The following is a 15,402-nucleotide window of genomic DNA, read 5'->3' as shown; positions in this document are numbered from 1 at the left end:
AGCCTTGGTTGCAAATGATGCAACCTCCTTTAGCTAAACTGACACGCAGTTTAGGAAAGGAGATGGGGCCCTGTCTCACAGCCCCTATCTCTGAGAAAGCTGGAGAGGGCTAGATGCTTTGTAGTCGGAACAAGGCCCATGGCCAAGCCCTGGGCACACAGAGCCCTGGGTGCACCTGCTACAGCCTTCTCCCAGCATCAGCACCATAGAGGCCCTGCAGGGCACTCTAACAGGCTGAGCTGATGTCACATGACACACCTCTGCATGGGATGCTGGGCAATAACTTGGCTTCGGCCTCAGGGCAGGCAGCCTGGGCACCAAGGGCAAGGGGGGTTCTTCAAATGGAGCAGCCGGAGACAAGCCAATGAGAAGCGCAGGTTCCACTCCCTGTGGAGAGAGGCTGCGAGGAGAGGCGAAGGCTCTGGGTTGTAGAGAGCAGCACGTTCATGTCCAGGCTCCACCTACTGCCGGGGTCCCCTAAGAGCATGCCCCTCCCACCCAGTCCCCCTCCAGGGGAGCAGATCGAGGCCATGGTGAACAAGCTGGAGGAGGAGAAACACCTTTATTAGAAGAACAGTGTGGACACAGAAGGGAGAACACAGGGAGGGCCGGGATCCAGGGAGCCGGCACCTTCCCCCGCGCCCCTTCCAAGGGCTGAGCAGAGACGGGCTGGCATGCCCTGGCCGCGCACCCACAAGGCCCTGCTCCCCCGGGGAGGCAGGATGCCTGAGCTTCCCACGGAGAGGGGTGATAAGCCGCTGGGCTCACCGATCCATGCTGTCATCCGTTGGGCTGGAGAAACAGGTCTGCAGCAGCTTTTCGCAGAACTCCAGCTCCTCCTAGATTGGGGGGGACAAGAGTGGGAGTCCTGAGTGCGCGGCGGGCCCCTGGCTCCAGCATGCTCTGCGCCTGGAGACAGCTTCTCTTCCCTCCCCACTGCGTGCCCCAGAAGCCTCCCAGCGTTCTCTGACTTCAGCTGAGATCCACGACTCACTGTTTCTCTTCTCACCTATGCCTGGATTACTGAACCAGAATGGGGCGGGTCGCCCAAGGCCGTCTCACCCCACTGGTCTGTCCTCATCTCAGGCCCCTTGGGCTCCTTCTAACAACTGGGTATGACCAACCCCTCCTAGTCCCCACTCAAAATTAAAACCCCTTCCACGGGTACAGACCCCAGAAACCAAGAAAGAAGCACTCATAAGTGGTACCGCACGAACATAAAAGGTATCTGCATGGCAAAAAGATGCCAGAAACAAAAACCAAAGAAAAACAACAATGTGGGGTGAAAAATCTGCAACTCATCAGGAAGGGCTAACATGTTTTATAGTTCAAGAACTTTAACAAACCCACTGCAAAAGCCACCACCCAGTAGACAAATGGGCACAGGATATGCATGAACGGTTCACAGAAAGGGAAAACTGTCCAACTTCACTCACAGGAGAAACGCCAATGTAAACCGGACTATACTGTTACTTTTCACCAATCAGCTTGAAAAAACAGGTCAAATGGCCTGAGGTACGCTTGGGCACTCTCACGGCTGGACTAACAACTGGTCCAACTTTTATACAGAGCAACTCGGCAAAACATAGCAAAAACAGCCCTTAACTCTGTAACTTCACCTTTCCTCTGCCCTCACCCAGCTGTCCCTTTCCGGCAGCTGCTCCACAGACACACTCACGCGCATAAACATAAGTAAAGGGTTATTCTTCTAGTCAGGGTGCTGGCAGCAACCAGAGTGTCCAGTAAGCGGGGTCATGACACGAAAGCAGCAACCTACCTTGCAGCCCTAAAAGAAACAAGGAAAAGCCACACACAACACACTCCTTCTGCACTCCTCCCTGAGATGCTGTGAAAGGGGATGAGGCAAGGAGCAGAAAAGTGATCAGGACAGGCAGATTTTGCACAAAAGGGAGAGAAAAAAAAAGAAGAATTTATACACACATTTACTTGTGTCCCCAGACTGTCTTAGGAAGGTCACACATGGAACTGGGGGAGCTACTAGGTGGTTAGGGACGCGGGCAACAGGGAGACTTTCCACTGTTCACCCTCCCCTGCATCTTGAATTTTGAACCATGTGACCACAGGACCTTCTCACAAGAAAGGATTCATGAAATTTAACTCTTAAGTTTACCTACAAAAATACAAAAGAGGGCCGTCTAACTCATGATAGAATGACCTTCCAGAACACCACGCCACTTGCATTATTCAACTGTGCTAAAATTAAAGCAGACCTTGGGGCACCTGAGTGGCCCAGTGGGTTAAGTGTCTGCCTTCAGCCTTCAGCTCACGTCACGATCCTGTGGTCCCAGGATCAAGCCCTGTGTCACTTACCCTCTTCCTCTGTCCTTCCCCCCGCTCGTGCTGTCTTTCTAACGAATAAATAAAATCTTAAAAAAAAAGAAAGAAAAAAGTTAAAGCAGACCTGTATTTAAGTATCTGGAAAGAGTTCCAAGACACAGACACATGGGAAAGAAGCCATGTGGAGAGACCAGCATGGCGTATGGATGGGCCAAGGAATGCCAACAGCTACCAGCAGCTGGAAGAGGAAGGATTCTCTCCCGGAGCCTTCAGAGGGGGCACGCCCCTGCTGACACCTGGACGTCAGGCTCCTAGTCTCCAGAACCGTGAGACAACGTGTTTCTGCTAAACTGCTAAAACGCGCTAAACCGCCCCGTCGGCTGTAGTGTGAGAGCAGCTGTCGGGAGCGAGCGCAGCACCGCGCAGAAAACAGCACTGCCCGGCCTCCTTGTTCCCTCACAGGCTGCTTCCTTCACCGCAGGCCTAACTTCCTGCCGTCACCCTGTCCAGAACAGAATGTTAAATTACACAGATACCCATACCGCGTGAGCCATACGTGCTCGTACACACACACACCAGGTGTGTCTGTAAATAACGTACTCCAGTGTGTTTGCCTACATGTTTCTCCCCCCGCCCCGGGCCCCGTGAGGGCCAAGACTGGATCCCGCGGCTCCTCTCCAAGTCCCTGGCGCCCAGCTCGGGGCCTGGCGCCCACATGCGCCGCCCCTGACCAACGGAGGGATGAGGATGAGGTTTCCACGGGTATGTCCACGTGTCTAAACTGCTCACGTGGCAGACTTCCCATAAGTGGAGCTTATTATATGGCAACTACACCCCAGCAAAGTTGCAAAAGATGTTTTGGAAGTAAAAAAGGAAAGAAAAAAGGAGTGTTGGTCAGTTTGCATGAGCCTCCCTCACCAGGTGGGCCCTGCCCGGGGCCTGGCACGCCAGCAGCTCCAGGAACGGGCGCGCCAAGACAGCGAGCAGCAGCTGACACGCTCCCCAGCTAACACCCCGGCCCCGGCCGGGCTGGGGCCCCAAGGACCGCACAATCCCCGCGCGTGTATTTCCACAAGTCCGGGCGTTGGAGTCAGGCCAGGCTCCTGGGGGTGAGCAGCCGCCTCTCCTGGTCGTCCCTGCCCTCGCTGCCCACAGCTTTCTGCAAACAGTCGACAGTGTCACGGAGGGATGCACGGAGCAGCGCGGACGTCCCAGGACGGGGCCACTGGCTCAGCGCAGCGTCTGGGCGGAACTTCGCCTCCATCACCCGACGACTCAACAAGACGGGAGGTCACCCATCTGCGCCGCTCACGGACTCGGGATGGACCGTCCCATTGTCCAAGGGATCGCTCGTTTGCTACTCCTCTACCTAAACATCTACCGCGGTATTTGTCACTTATTACTCATTTAATTAAACATTGGGGGGCTCCGTGGGTCAAGCCTCTGCTTTCGGCTCAGGTCATGATCCCAGGGTCCTGGGATCGAGCCCCGCATCGGGCTCTCTGCTCAGCAGGGAGCCTGCTGCCCCCTCTCTCTCTCTGTCTGCCTCTCTGCCTGCTTGTGATCTCTGTCAAATAAATAAATAAAATTTTAAAAAAAAATTGGTTAATAAACAAATGACTCAGTTAACCCCTTCAAACATTCCAAGCTCCTCATCCTCCCGCGGGCCCGCAGCCCGGGCAGGGGCAGCAAGCACCTGCTGAGCAGACGGCGGGAGAAACACGTGAGTGAAGGGACAGGACACAGATGCACGACGCACAGCGTGATGCCCGAGGCCCCACCGTACCTGGTATTCCTCGTGCTGCTGCAGCAGCCGGCAACGGTGACGGAGGAGCTCCTCCAGGCCCAGCTCGGGCTCCCGGCACTCCCGCACGCCCTGGGGGAAGTCTGTCACCAGGCTGCGGAGACAGGAGAGCCATCCTTGGGCCTCCCTCTGCACAGGGCCGCCCCTCCCCCAGGAGCCGGGGCGAGACGGTTCCCTGCACTGGGCCTCAGTTTCCCTATCTGCAGTACAGACCTCACGCTGTCCCCACCCCACCCCAGGGCCTACGGGGAGACTTGTACTAAGACGCCCGGCACAGAGCCTGGCCTGCAGCCACTCCACACACGGGAGCTGCCACCTGCTCCAACGGCTGCTCTGTTCTGTCATCTTTTCCAGACACTAATCTGCAGGTCCCGTGTGCAGCGGAGGCGGGGGTGGGGGGGTGTCAGAGAGACTCCGCCTCTGCCCAGGCTGCCGGGTCGGCCCCCCACATGTGAGGAGAAAGGAATGCTCGGGGAGGGCCAGCACAATGATTCCTGCCCCCTCCGTGGAAAAGCCCCCAAGTCCTGAATCCTAGAGGGGAGGAGGCTGCGGGGCTGGAGCCCAGTGGTGTCAGCCGAGAGGTGGGGGCGCCGGCCCCAGGCCTCGCCCCCTCGGAGGCCCCAGCATACCTGCACAGGGCTCCAAGCACATGCTCATGGAAGGGGCTGTGTTCTGTCCGGATCAGGGCCACCAGCTGCTGGACCATCCCCATGGAGCACAGGGTCCCTGGGGGAAGGGTCTTGGGGGTCAGAGGGGCAGTCCACACCCCTCCCCCAGGCATTCCCCTCCCCCTGCCCTCCCTTAGGGATCGTCCCTGGGCTCCCTCCCCTGGCCGCCCCACCTTTGTGTTCGGGGTGGCCCACCAGCAGGTTCTGCAGCAGGAACGCCGACTTGACCTTGAGCTTTTGCACCTGCTGCTGCATGGCCCGCATCAAGACGGAGAAGCCATCCAGGCGAAGGAACTGCAGCAGCCCAGCCTCCTGCTCCCGGACCAGGCCTGGGTTGGGGGTGGGGAGGTGAGAGAGAGGGAGGGGCAGGTTACCATCAGCACCCACAGCAGAATCACCCCCGCTCCCCTCACCACCCTAACTTCAACCAGCCTGAGCTTCATAAGCATTAACTTCTCCGTGTTTTCTGTTGAGATGTAATTAATGTCAGCTATTACAAGAAAAGTCTGCCCCATCCCTCCCGCATCCTGCTCTGGCTCTTGGTACCTCTGGGGAACTGAGTCCTCTGTCTATCCTTTGTGGCTGAGCCACCAGAGGTCTGTCTGTCCATCTGTCTCCTGACTTTTGGACATGACTTTCCAGATACCACCGCTCTGGGCCTCTTTCTCTCGCTCTTGCCAAAATTCCTTTCCAGCCTCTCTGTTCTTTTTCCAGGGCCACCATGACATGACAAATATATATTTGGTCTTTGCCTGCATTCCTGAGACCAAGCTCTTAAAACCCATGGAATTTCCCGGATGATGGGAGCATCTTTCATTCCAGGGAGGGACTGTGGGCGGACTCCTGGATGGGTTTTACTTACCAGAAACGCCAAAGCCAGGATTAGAAACCTGGAACTTCCAGCCCCACTTCCCAACCCCCAGAGGAGAGGGACGGGAGCGGAATCCATGATCCATCACGCCTCCACGAGGAAGCCCCCATTGAAATGGCTAAATGGTGAGGTTCAGAGAGCTTCTGGGTTAGTGAACACGTGTGTGTGCCCCGACTGCAGGGACAGAAGCTCCTGTGCTCAGGACCCTGCTAGACCTCGTCGTCCTATGCCCATCTTCATCTGGCTGTTCATCCGTAGCCTTTGTAATAAGCCACCAAACACAGGTACTTCCCTGAGCTCTGTGAGCTGTTCTAGCAAATTACCGAACCTGAGGAGGGGCTCATGGGAACACCCAGTACATGCCCAGTAACTAAGAAGTACACGAAGCCCAAATTTTTTTTTTTAAAGTTAAACCACACCCAACATGAGGCTTGAACTCATGACCCCAAGATCAAGGGTTGCATGGTCTAGGGACCCGGCCAGCCAGGGGCCATCTCATGCAACTGAGCCCTTAACCTGAGATGTGCCAACCCCCGGGAGTTGGTGTCAGAATGGACCAGAAAGGGACCACAGAACACCCAGCTGCTGTCCAGAGAGTTGAAAACTGGTCATCTGTAAGCGATCCCCACACATTCTGTGTCACAAACATTGGGAGAGTGGGGCGCCTGGGCAGCTCAGTCGTTAAGTGTCTGCCTTCGGCTCAGGTCGTGATCCCGGGGTCCTGGGATTGAGCCCTATATGGGGCACCCTGCTCCGCGGGAGCCTGCTTCTCCCTCCCCCCCTCCCCCTGCTTGTGTTCCCTCTCTCTGTCAAATAAATAAATAAAACCTTTAAAAACAACAACAACAACAACAACAAACACTGGAAGTAGAAGAAATGGGTTCTCCTCCAACATCAAACAGAGAACCACGGGGTTGGCATGGGACCCAGCAAGTCCAACTCCAGGCGTGCCCACCCAGGAGAAAGGAAAACACGTCCACGAGGAACCTTGTCCAGTGTTTCAGGGCAGCGCTGCCACCGGCCAGAGGCAGAAACCGCCTGATACCACCCCTGAGCAACTGATGCGCAGATAAACAAGACGCAGCCCCTTCGGAAACGACCTATTATTTAGCCATAAAAAGGCATGAGGCGCCGGTATAGGCTAATGAACCCGAAAACACGAGCTCGGTGAAAGAAGCCAGACACAAAAGGCCACGTGGTGGACACGTCCAGAGCAGGCAACTCCACGGAGACGAGAAGCAGACTGGTGGCTGCCGGGGGCTGGACGGAGGGCGTGAGGAGGGGCTGCTAATGGGAATGCGGCTCTTTTGGGAGGGATGGGAATGTCCTGGGGTTGGACAGTGATCACAACCTACAGAACACGCTGAACTGTATACTTTCAAAGGATGAGCTGCATAACCTGTGAATTCTATCCCTGTAGAGCTGATTTAAGACGGAAACAGTCCGGGGCGCCTGGGTGGCTCAGTTGTGAATCCTCTGCCTTCGGCTCAGGTCATGATCCCAGGGTACCGGGATCGAGCCCCGCATCGGGCTCCCCACTCAGCAGGAAACCTGCCCCTCCCTCTCCCACTCCCCCTGCTTATATTCCCTCTCTCGCTGTGTCTCTCTCTGCCAAATAAATAAATAAAAATCTTTAAAAAAAAAAAAAAAAGAAGAAGGAAACAGTCCAGTGGGGCCCCCAGCACAGCACACACACAGACAGGGGCCCAGCTCACGGTGAATCACGGAGAAGAATGCAGCCTGGGTTCACGCCTCACATCTGCAGGACTCTGCGGGGTGCCCCGGGCTGTCACCTAGGTGACCTGACCGGGTGGCTCCACCACGTGGGTCTGGTCTCCCTACCTCAGAGGCTGTGTGCGTGGACTACACATGGTAACATGTGCACAGGGCTTGGCGTGGGGCCGGGCACGGAGGGCCCCACAGGCGCTGGCATCGTCCCGTAGCGGCACCTGCTGCCCAGGAGACGGCAGGAGTGAGAGCCGCCGCTCTCTCTAACGGGTGCAGGCCGACTGTCACTCAACACCCCACAGCGCACAGGCCACGCCCCTCCTCACCACAGGGAGTGTCAACAGCAGAGGCCACAGACCCTGATCTGCGGGAAGCACCTGAGCTGAGTAGTGCTCCCGTGTCCTCGGAATCTGACGCTCTGCCCGGTGAGGGGTTGACGGGCTCTCCACCCCGTCCCCAACGCCCAGCACAGTCTTCACTGGCGACGGGAACATATGAGCCAGTATGGCCTGTCCCCCTAGGCCCCTCCCCAGCTGCCCCAGACACTCACAGGAGATGGCGAAGAGGGCCTTCACACGCACCAGGTCGCAGGCGTCCCGGTCAAGCAGCCGCAGCAACTTGCGCAGGGCGCCCAGGCCTAGCACCTGCTCCTGGATGGCCGCCACGTTCTGGCTGCACGTGCCGATGAGCTGCGCCGCCCGCCACCGCAGCCCCGCGGGCCCCGCCTCCAGGTACCGGCCCACCAGCAGATGCATGCCCGACAGCTGGCAGAAGTCTGTGCCAAGGAGAGGGGCCATGAGAGTCCAGCTGGGATGGGCTGAGCTCTGCACCCCCCCAAAACTTGCCTGCTGAAGCCCCAGCCCCCAAGTGCTTCAGGATGCAACTGTATTTGGAGACCAGGCCCTTTAAGAGATCATCCCGGTCAAGTGAGGTCCCTGGGGTGGGTGCCGATCCTGGTAAGACTGGTGTCCTTCTAAGAGGACATGAGAACACAGACGGGCACACGGGGAAGACCACATGAGGACACATGGAAACCCGCACTGCCTGCAAAGCAAGGGGAGAGCACCCAGGAGAGACCAGCCCCGGCCACACCAGGATCTCAGACTTCCAGCCTCCAGAACCCTGAGAAAATATGCTTCTGTTTCAGCCCCTGCGGCTATGGCAGCCCTCACACAGGAATACAGCAGGGCAGGCTGGCGGAGGGGGCAGGCTGGCTCTGGGGCGGGGCGGGGGGAGGGGAGGTCTGCCTAAAATGCGGCCCTGTCAAGCGCCCAACTGGGGGTCCCTCCAAGGCCAGCGTGTCTCCATATCACCAGCACATGGAAGGTTAGGGTCCTGGACTCCAGCCCACTAGATGCCAGTGCTGCCCCCCAGTGCTTGTGACAATCACAACCTCCCCTAGACCAGGCCTCGGCAAACTACGGCCTACCACGTTTTTGTGTTAAAAAGAATAAAAAAAAAAATGGTACCCAGTGAGCTTGGCATCTCCTCAAAAAGTTAGATGCAGAGTTATCACAGGTCCACTGTGACGTAAATACCCCAAATCCCGGAGAGCAGGAACCAAAGCTCCCAGCAGCGTTATTCTCTATAACCACAGCGGAAAGGACCAAGTGCCCGTCAGCAGAGAACAGGCGAGCATGCGGGGTATTAGCCACACGAGGGAGTAAGGCTCCCAGACAGGCCACAAGGCGGAGAATCTTGAAAACGCCACACTCAGGGAAGCCAGCCCCAAGAGCTCAGAGTCTACGATTCCACTTAGAGAAACATCCAGAGAACCAGGAACACCCATCTACACCCTCGATGCCTACCGCACGCCCCTCCAAAGGGCTCCTCAGCATTTAGAACAAAACCCACGGAGCCTACATCAGCCTGCAAGGCTCCGCCCAGCGGCACCCTCTATCTCCAGCCCCTCACTCACTGCACTCTGCCGTTCTGGCCTTGCTGCTGTTCCCGCACACACCAGGCAGGTTCCCACCTCAGGGCCTTTGCACTGGCCATTCCCTCTGCCTGGAATGCCTTTTCCAGAGCTCATCTCCTAACCTACTCAACCACAGCCCCACGGTTCTCAGATCTCTCTGGTCTTCAGGTCTCTGATCAGTTGGCACCCCCCGGGGAGGCCTTCTCTGACCATGCCACCCAGAACCACCTCCTCGCTCATGTTCTAGGCAGTGACGGTGCACTCTCAAGAGATGAGGGAGAAATGAACAGTTTTGGAGAACATCAGGGAGGCAGACCTGCTGTCAGGCGGGTGGGGTGAGAGGAGGTCACTCCTGAGGGGACCAAGCAGGAAGACCAAGCAGGAAGACAGGAGAGTCTCTTCTAGGGCCTGAGTTGGAGCCAGCCTAGAGAGGGGGAGGCTGGAGGCTGGAAGGGTGGGGAAAAGGTCAGTGGTGTGGTCCCTGAGAGAAAGGACAAGAGCAAAGCCCCAGCAGGAGGTGGGGCTGAGGAGGGGGAAAGAGACAGAGGGAGACAAGGGGCAGCCCCGGGCAGGCCTGGCTGTACCTGCAGCGTTGTCCATGTTTTCACACAGGTCGGCCAGCAGCTCCAGGGCCCCCTCTCGTTCCTGCTGGTCAGAGGCCAGCTCAGCCTCAGCAGCCAAGGAGGGTGTAGGCTGGGACAGCACTCGAAGGCAGCTCTTCATCTGCTCGACTTCCTCCCGCTGGCCCCGGAAGGCGGCTGACATAGCCTCCTGCAGCCACTGACGCCTCTGGCGTACAAGCCAGGGCAGGAGGGTCAGGGCAAGAAGCAAACGTCCATCAGTGACAAATTCTTGAATAATGCTTGTTCCGTTTAAGAGCCAACATCTGAGAGCTCCCTGTTCCTTCAGTCAACAGATGCCTACTGAGGCCTTTCCCAAGACAATTTCCTAGGTACTAGATTTACGGGGCGACTGGCTACGGGGTGTGAGAGAAGGGACTCCCAGGCCTGTCCAGTGCAACCAGAAGGGGATGGGGAAAATGGTACGAGAAGGTATGGAGCAGCAGGAGCAGAGATTACAGCTCATTTTCCACCGTGATAAGTTTGAGGGATCTATGACGCACCCAAGGTGAAACACTGCATAGGCCGCCTGACGCTCAGGGAGGAGATGCAGCCTAGACCCGGCTTTCTCAGCCCTGGCTCTACGGACGCTCTGAGCTGGGGAGCTTGTGGGTGGGCGGGGAGGGGGTGCGAGGGAGGGGACACGGGGAGATGCCAGTGTCCTGAGCATGGTAAGATGTTGACTAGCACCCCTGGTCTCTGCCCACCAGACGCCAGTAGCCCCCCCACCGACCCCAGTGGGACGACACGTCTCCATGTGTTCCACTTATCCCCAGGGGAATCAAATCAGAACTACTGGGCTAGCGATATAAACTTGAGAGTCAGCATAAAATCTCAACGCGATATGAGATCAAAAAGGAAGTGGGCAGAGGTAGGGAAGAGAAGAGCCCTGGTGTGTGCCATCATCCAGCGGCTGGGGAATGGGGAACGGCCAGTGAGCGAGGATGAAAAGCAGGACACTGTGTTGTTCTAGAAACCAAATGAAGAAAGAGATTTGAGGAGGTCAGTAACGAAATGCTGCCTATTAAGTCAAGTAAGAGGACAGCTGAGAGCTGGCCACTGAATTCTCTTTTTCCGCTGGGGCTATCAGTGCTCAAATGTGGGCTCTGTAATCAAAGTCCTGGAACAGTTTAGGCAAGATGTTAATCTTTCTGTGCCTGTTCCTACTTCAATGTCCTAAAGGTGACATCATGGAAGTTACTGGGTGACCACGATGTTTTATACACTGGAAACACCACCGTCAACTGAACATCACATAAGACAGACATTGCTACTCATCTCCAAGACAGCCCTCTGAGTGTTTTTGTCATCCCCACTTCACAGACGAGAAAAACCAAGGCCCAGAAAGGTTGTGACATGCCAAGGTCACACAGTCGGCCATGCACAAAGCCTGAAGTCACACCTAAGTCTTCACGACAGCCTGCTGCCTGCAGGAGCCCTGCCTCTGCACCAGCACCATGTGGCCCCTCAGAAATACCCCCATGAGGCACCCCAGCTACTCTTATTATCATCAGCTTGCACATAAAGACCCTGCTCAGGGGTGCCCGGGTGGCTCAGTTGGTTAAACATCCGCTTTGGCTCAGGTCATGATCCCGGGTCCTTGGATGGAGCCCCACCTTGGGCTCCCTGCTCAGCGGGGAGCCTGCTTCTCCCTCTCTTTCTGCCTTTCAACACCGCTTGTGCACGCTCTATCTCTAATAAATAGAATCTTGAATTTTTAAAAAAAAAACCTTGCTGGTCAGAAAGATGAAGCGATATGCCCAAGGTCACACAGCTGGATACTGCTGAGACCAGGTCTGCCTGGCTCCCAGAACCCTCCCTCTTCCTTTTCACCTCGAGGCTACTTCGCATCCCCCCGCGGAGCTGGGATGCGGGCATCTGCCCTCGCAGACACTTAGCTCTGACCTGCAGTGGACAATAACCCATCTAGCACCAGTACAGCCTACTACTCCGCCTTCACCCCTGGACTCCGCCCCTGCCCGGGCCACCCCTCCCCCGACTTCGCTGGGTCCCCACCTTTACCTCCTCACTCATGGGTTCTGGAGGGGGGTCTGGCTCCTCAGAGCCCGCCATGATAGCCATCTGCAGCAGGCCTTGGAGGTTTCGCGGGGGCGGAGGATGGCCCGAGTTCCCCGCCGAGGAGCCGCCGCCCCCCGATGAGCAGCCCTGGGAGGCTGAGGGCAGCGCCAGGGGGAGGCGGCTGCCCCCCGAGCCTTGGTCCGCCATGGGCGGTTTGTGAAGGGAAGAATGTGTTTGGGGTAGGGGGTGGTCACCGCTGAGGTAGCTCTGGCGTCCTGACGGGTCGACTCCTGGGGGTCTGCTGAGAAGGTGACGTTTCAGGGGAGTTCCGAGGCCCCCCATGACCCCAAACCTGAGACCCCTCTGCTTCCTCCATACCAACGGGACCCTTCCCCAAAGTCCCAAGCCCCTCCTTTCCCTGATCGCAGCAGGCCCCACCCACTCCACCGAGCAACCCCCTCCCCCATCTCCACTAAATGCGTCCCGTCTCTTAGCAACCCCTCCGCCCTACCTCCATAGCAACAAGTCCTCCCTTTGGACGTCTTAGCAACAAATCTCCTCCTACCTCTCCAAAGAGGGGAGCCAAAGCGGGGCGGACCTCACTTCCCTGAGCCTCACCTTCCCCGGGCCTCGAGTCGCCGCGGCGCCTAAAGACACAGTCGCCCGCACCTGACTGTGGTGGGCGCCGCCATCTTAACCGGAAATACGCCAGTCTCGCCCGGAAGTTCCCGGAGCACCCTCCCAACCTGGGGCTGACCTGAGGCCGAGGCGGCGTGCCAGACTCTGAAGCCCTAACCTGGCCGGAAACAGCGCTCGGCTCCGCCCCCCCGCCCTAGCTCAGCCTGAGCTCCGCCCCCGATCCGGATCCCGCTCTTTAATGAGCTCCGCCCCTTCGACCTCCCTGCAAGCTCCACCTCTGCCTTGGCGTACGCCCCGCCCCCGCAGTCTAGCTCCGCCTCGATGTGCCCCGCCCACACCTATGTCCCCGCCCCTCCCTACTACCTCGGTCTCCGCCCTTGTTCTAGGCCTTTCGTCCTCTCCCAACTTAACCCCGCCTCTCCCCTAAGCCCCGCCCCGTGCTGGTGAGCGGGCCCCTCCCCGTTAGGCCCCACCCACTCCTTGCAGGTCGTGCAGGTCCCTCGCCCTCGGAGCTTTTCCCCTCCACCTGGACCCCTGGCCTATCTTTTCTGGAGCTCTGGGTTCTCACCCCTCGTATCTGATGTTAGCCACGTTGGCCCACCTCACCCCTCTCTTGGCCTCAGTTTCCCCCGTCGTCAAAGGGGGCTAGCTGGTTCCCGCAGCAGGCCCTCTACAGACGCCTTTACCACCCCGCCTCCCCCCCCCCCCCCCCCCCCCGGGCACCTGAGTCCTGCCCGGTGCTCGGTGCTCGGGAGGGGATTCTTGAAGGCCAAAGCTGAAGCAAAACCCCCGGGCGCGGTGCTTTGCGAGGCTTACCCACTCTGTGCGCGGCCTTTGGGGTTCTGGTCTGGGAATGCGCCTGGGCTGTAGAGGTGTTCGCCTTGAGCTGGGCTTAAAGAACCCCTGGTGCTGCTCTTCATCAGAGGCCCCGCCTCGCCTGGAGAAGGCTGTGCTCACCCTCAGGTGGGGTCCAACGCTAGGCCTGGGGTGGGCCAGGTTATATTTGGGGCAGAAATAGGAAGGCAACATAGAAGCCGTGTGCACTGTGGGGGTGTTTGTAGCACTGACCACAATAGCCCTCAGACGGGGGTCCGGGCTCCCACCCCCACCCCTAGTGCCCTATTGTATTAGTTTTCTATTGGTGCCTTTAAATTATGAGAAACTGGGGGGCTTAAAACAACACTGATTTATTATCTTGCTGTTCTGGTGGTCAGAAGTCTAAAACTTCTTACTGGCTTAGATGCAAGGTGTGAGCCCGGCTGTATTCCTTCCTGAAGTTCTGGGAGAGACTCTGCTGCCGGCCTCCTCTGGCTCCTAGGGGCCACCTGCGCTCCTTGGATTGTGGCTGCATCCTTCCGGCTTCTGCTCCCATCATTATCCCATCTCCTCCTCTGACTCTCCTACCTCCCCCTCTGAAGGGCCCTTGTGATTATATTAGGACCCCCAGATAGCCAGGACCCTCGTCCCATCTTAAGATCTTCAATTCAGTCATGTCTGCGAAGCCCCTTTTGTCACGAGTTGATAATATGCGCCGGTTCTGGGGATTAGGATGTGGGCATCTGTGGGGACTGTCATTCGGGATTTTACAAGTTCATTTGGGCTATTTACTGCATGCTACCATGCATAATACCATATAACATACGTGTCCATCGTATGTAATCGTGTGTAACATTGTGTCTATTAATATATGTATAACATAATGGTGGCCCACACGAAAACTCTCCAGGTAGCCTATAGAATCCATAGTCCCTATAATGACCTTCTAAGTAGGGTGAGCATACAGTTTTCCAGGTACAGCGGGGTACTTCAGAGTGCAGACCCCAGTAATAATTACAGAATACCAAGTGCATGGTTGCCCTGCTTCTAAGGCCGTATGTGATTTACCTCTTCACTTCATTTTCTCTCTCCCCCTCACTCGCTCCCCTCCAGCCACACAGGCCCTTCAATGGTCCCACAACGTACCAGGCACACTTCCACCACAGGGCCTTTGCACATGCCGTCCCCTGCATGGACGGTACTTTGTCCACACAGCTCTGACCCTCATCTTCCTTCAGTGTCCCCTCACTGAAGAGTTCTTTCTTGGCACCGTATCAAGAATCATACTCCACCCAACGAATAATTCCTGTCCCCCTCCCTGCTTTAATCTGTTCTTTAGCATTGGCCTCGATTATCAAAACATACGGTATATTTTGCTTATCTTGCTTATCACCCGCCTTATCCACTACTGTGAAAGCTCCACGGCAGGGATCTTTGTTGATCTGGTTCGCTGCTGTCCCCTCACCACTTGGACAACGATGCCAGCTCAGATGTCGCCCTTGGTAAAGGTTTATGGATGAAGGTGGTTGACTAGGAGCCTAGAAGCTCTTGGGTCCACTTTATGGGGGACTCAGGGATTAAAGGGGTGCCTAACACCTTCGGGTACCTCATACAGGGGAGTCCTGGATTCTGTGGAGATCTCTCCGGGTACAGACCCAGGGATGTGCCCTGGCGGGGATGTAGAATTATATGGAAGCCCACATGAAGATGGAGGAGACCCTGTGTTGGGCACAGAGAGTATTCAGGCATCTAAAAAAATACACAGGGACATGAGGGGGTTCTGGAAGTTTCTCTGGAGGAGCATTAAGGATCCTAAATGGAGGTGTGGGCCAAGATGATCTGAGAACCTGCACCGTGTATGGATTTCCCTGACACTAGTGGGACAGGAGGCCTGGGTGGGCAGGCTGGGAGGCCTGGGGAAGCACGTTGTTTGAGTCTTGGTTCAGCAACTCCCAAATTCTTTTCCTGGCTCTGCTTGTCACCCTCTTTCTTTGTCCCCATGTTCTCCAGCATGTGCCTTG

At 56.9% G+C, this 15,402-nt stretch overlaps 1 protein-coding gene across 5 annotated transcripts; it reads right to left on the bottom strand.

The window, feature by feature from the left end:
- Positions 1-543: 543 nt before the first annotated feature.
- HSPBP1 (HSPA (Hsp70) binding protein 1) lies at positions 544-12,706 on the bottom strand. Of its 5 annotated transcripts, none has more exons than XM_032848647.1 (8): positions 12,492-12,706; positions 11,930-12,227; positions 9,872-10,076; positions 7,920-8,144; positions 4,944-5,099; positions 4,732-4,828; positions 4,085-4,196; positions 765-839 (listed from the first exon to the last, which is right to left on the bottom strand). In XM_032848647.1, exons 2-8 carry the CDS (start codon positions 12,131-12,133, stop codon positions 765-767), a joined length of 1,074 nt encoding a protein of 357 aa, XP_032704538.1. In that variant the 5' UTR covers positions 12,134-12,227; positions 12,492-12,706. The 5 variants fall into 5 exon arrangements, with proteins under 5 accessions (XP_032704535.1, XP_032704538.1, XP_032704537.1 ...); XM_032848646.1 differs by having other exon boundaries at positions 11,930-12,224; XM_032848648.1 differs by having other exon boundaries at positions 12,545-12,706.
- Between the last annotated feature and the right edge of the window lie 2,696 nt (positions 12,707-15,402).

The sequence above is a fragment of the Lontra canadensis genome, unplaced genomic scaffold (genome assembly GCF_010015895.1).
Source record: "Lontra canadensis isolate GAN:19392208 unplaced genomic scaffold, GSC_riverotter_1.0 scaffold206, whole genome shotgun sequence".
Lineage (NCBI taxonomy): Eukaryota > Metazoa > Chordata > Mammalia > Carnivora > Mustelidae > Lontra > Lontra canadensis.
Note: the sequence above shows the minus strand (reverse complement) of the source record. Positions and strands in the feature narration are given on the sequence as shown.